This window comes from Mycetomoellerius zeteki, unplaced genomic scaffold, assembly GCF_001594055.1.
Source record: "Mycetomoellerius zeteki isolate Tzet28-1 unplaced genomic scaffold, Tzet1.0 scaffold147, whole genome shotgun sequence".
In the NCBI taxonomy this organism is placed as follows: Eukaryota; Metazoa; Arthropoda; class Insecta; order Hymenoptera; family Formicidae; genus Mycetomoellerius; species Mycetomoellerius zeteki.
Genome location: NW_017256414.1, coordinates 1 through 3,319, shown reverse-complemented (window position 1 = coordinate 3,319; position 3,319 = coordinate 1). Strand labels below are relative to the sequence as shown.

Genomic DNA, 3,319 nt, shown 5'->3' with positions numbered 1-3,319 from the left:
CCTGCTGAATTGTAATATATAAAGACTTTGTAAAAGGACACTCGGATCGATCAGAGAAGCACTAATAAGGTTCGATTTATAATATTATATGTACGATAGAATCAAATCGACGAAGGATCATGCATAAAATCATTTGCGTCGAGTCATTTTCCGACTTTTGACGATTTAAAATATTAACTATTTGATAATAACATTTATTTTAATTTAAACGAACGAGATGAGTCTTACTTCTCTGTAGCTAGCCTTATAGAGAGATATAGGTATGGAGAGAAAGAGGAAGCCTTATATATTCAATCATGTTAATATAACCGATAGTATTTTCGAAGAAATGATACTTTGATTCTTATCGAGTGACAAGTGATGAAAAAGCTGTCCCGCAGCAGCTTGGACAGGTCTCTCTTGTAATGTCTTTGTTAATATATTCAGGAGCGATGATGATCGATTCCTTCGTTCAATCACGAAGTCGCCCTCTTCGCTCTTGTGGTGACAATCTCGGAAAAAAAACTCGCTGAGCTACACGCGCATAAACCGGATCGGTTTTCTTGTCGAGCGAGAAGCTCCGTAATTATGTAATTACTATCTTTTTTCTTTATATTTTAATATCTTCAACGCTTATGTGACGATTTTTATTCAAAACATAAGAATGTTATTACAACCAGTATTCATTGGCGTAACTACCGGTATGTTTAAGTTTAGATGAGAAATCTTCTTAGTCGTAAACATTTACTATCTGAAATGATGTACGTTCAATGACACAGTCATGATTCAAATATGCAGAATGACTGGGTTGCTTATATTATACATTCCATTTCTATGTATTTTTTTTTAGTATCAAACAGGTTTTTTACAATTAAAAAATTTTCGCGAAGCTTGTTGCGAGACGACTGTATTGTTTTCTTACTTCTAAAAATTAGTTTCTTAAATTTTGATTTTTAAAAAACTATTTTATTTTGACGTACCATATATCAGTGACTTTAATCTTATTACTAAAGAGAAGATCCAAAAACAGCTGAATATGTGTATCTATTGGATATGTAGATTTGAATTCTGATTTTCTCTTTTTTTATTTTGACTTTTAATGAATAATATTACAATATATACATTTATTAGGAGAAGTTTGTGTGTATGTTATATGTATATATAAATATATTCTTTACAGATGTCACACATAAACACTATTTCTATTTTTAATAATTGAATTTCCATTTCTTTTATTCCCAAGAAAATATATGATTATGTATAATCGTGTAGTAAATATAAAATAATAAAAACAATGCGCGACACAGATGTTAAGAACGCGAAAGTATTAAAAATAAGAATGTTAAGAAAGAAATTTCGCTATATCGTTACGATTATACAAGATGTCGAATATTCTCGTGACAAGTCGTGATTTTTTTTCCAGCTTCGTGCAAGAGTTCGCCTCCCCGCCGGCGGATGGAATGACCCTGCTGCTCGAAACTTTACGCGGCGTTCAACTGGCTCAAAGTTCACCCCCGAATTCGGGGCAGACTGGACCTAGAATCGGTACCAGAAGGGCTGCCCTGGACGAATTGGGGTGCGTGGAATGCCTGGCGGCATGCGGCGAACGATGCGCCGATGCACCGCGGCTCTTAGTGCAGGCGCAACCTGGCCTCCTAGCTCTCGCGGTCTGTCTGACTAGTAGTCTCAACCGGTCCCGAGTTCTGGCTCTTCAGGTAATAACAATCGTCACTTCCGCTCGCGAAGCGTCGCGATACCGTTAGATAAAAAGAATCGATTACAGAGCTACTGCGTGTCGCGCGAACGCCGGTACGTCGTGAAATAACGCGAGAGATTCTTCTTCCCCTTTCACGATATAATTTCCTTAGCTGTTCAGTTTACGTTTTCATATCCAATATATTTTTGCTAAATATATATGTATAATTAATAAAAATTACACATATTATTTAATTAGTATATTTAATAAGTTCATTTTCCATTTTCTGCACATAAAAGCGGAACACTGCTCATCTCAAGTAGCGGATTAATGTCAAAAGACAATAGTGACGTTTATTTTGATATCTATGAGACGTCGTCATATCTTTTAATTGTGCTACTTGAAGTATTTACACCTCAATGCGAATTGCGGTTACGGATACAATTATGATAACAGTAACTTGATATACTTACACGAAAGTGATAAAAATGCACTTATGAAGGAAATAAAGAAATTACAGTTACCAATGAAATAAAGTGCTAGTGGGTCTCTTTTCTCTCTCTCTCTCTCTCTCTCTCTCTCTCTCTCTCTTTCTCGCTCTCGCTAGTGGGTTCTTACGCGATAAGTTAATGCTCCCGGTAATTTGGTCATTTTTTCTTACTTAGTCGTCAAGACTTCAAGTCGTAAACGCGTGTTTCGAGCAGAGGAGATACGCTCGACAGGCGGCGGCGCCGTTATATTTCGAAGGTGCTCACCGTCGAAACCAGTTTTTATCGTTTATCCGCCGAATGTTGTTTGATCGAGAGCATTGACTTCGTTTACAAACTTATATACGCGCATGTTACGTGGATGACGTTGGATTTGTTTTTTATTTTTCGGTTCTTGAGATGTGTATACCTTGCGAGCGGATATCGTGCGATACAATCAGCAGTTGTCTATAACCAAGGCAGATAATTACACGGCACGTGATCACGAATTCTGTAAATCTACGAATGTATAATAAGAATGTCCATTTATAGTGATGAAATAATAAATAATCAGGTTCCAAGTACACAATCTCCCGCATGAATTTTTTGACAAAGGGCCCCCCGCAGTTTTCTTATGGGAAAATACTTTCGATCAAAGTGGCTGAAAATTTAGTATGTGGTAGTTTATGGTGTTCCGATCAAAAGTCTCAATGGGTACGTGGTCCTAAAATCAACAGGTTCTGAGATATTGAAGCTCAAAGGTCGATAATGAAGATATAGCTATTTTTAAATAATATTAGGTGCTTTTTGGCAGTCATATGTAGAATGATGAAAGTAAGAATCGATCCAGCAAAGGAAACAGAATCCTAAACCCATAAACCAATAAACCTTAAACCCATACATAATTATATAAATCCATACATAATTATTATATATAAAACACTTACAATTCTTCATTTTCACTGTCAATACGCTGCCAGATTTTTATTTATCGGCTGGTAGCGGTTTCTACTTCAATCTGTCTTTTTCAAGGCTTTGATTTATTAAAAGTAAATGAACACTTTTCAAAAAATTCTTTTTATTTTTAATATATCTTTTCCATTTTTTGTTCAAGATAGTTGATTTGTTTTTGACAAATATTTCACAAATATTTTTTTGAAAGCAATTGATTTATCTG

General features: G+C 35.4%; 1 protein-coding gene across 1 annotated transcript in view; it reads left to right on the top strand.

Moving 5' to 3' along the window:
• LOC108732182 (uncharacterized) overlaps window positions 1–1,694 on the top strand; it is a gene marked incomplete at its 3' end in the record, with an annotated part of 43,310 nt that extends 41,616 nt beyond the window's left edge. The window contains exon 4 of the mRNA XM_018462862.1: window positions 1,403–1,694. Coding sequence (XP_018318364.1) covers window positions 1,403–1,694 — 292 coding nt within the window. The remainder of the gene's footprint in view (window positions 1–1,402) is intronic.
• Between the last annotated feature and the right edge of the window lie 1,625 nt (window positions 1,695–3,319).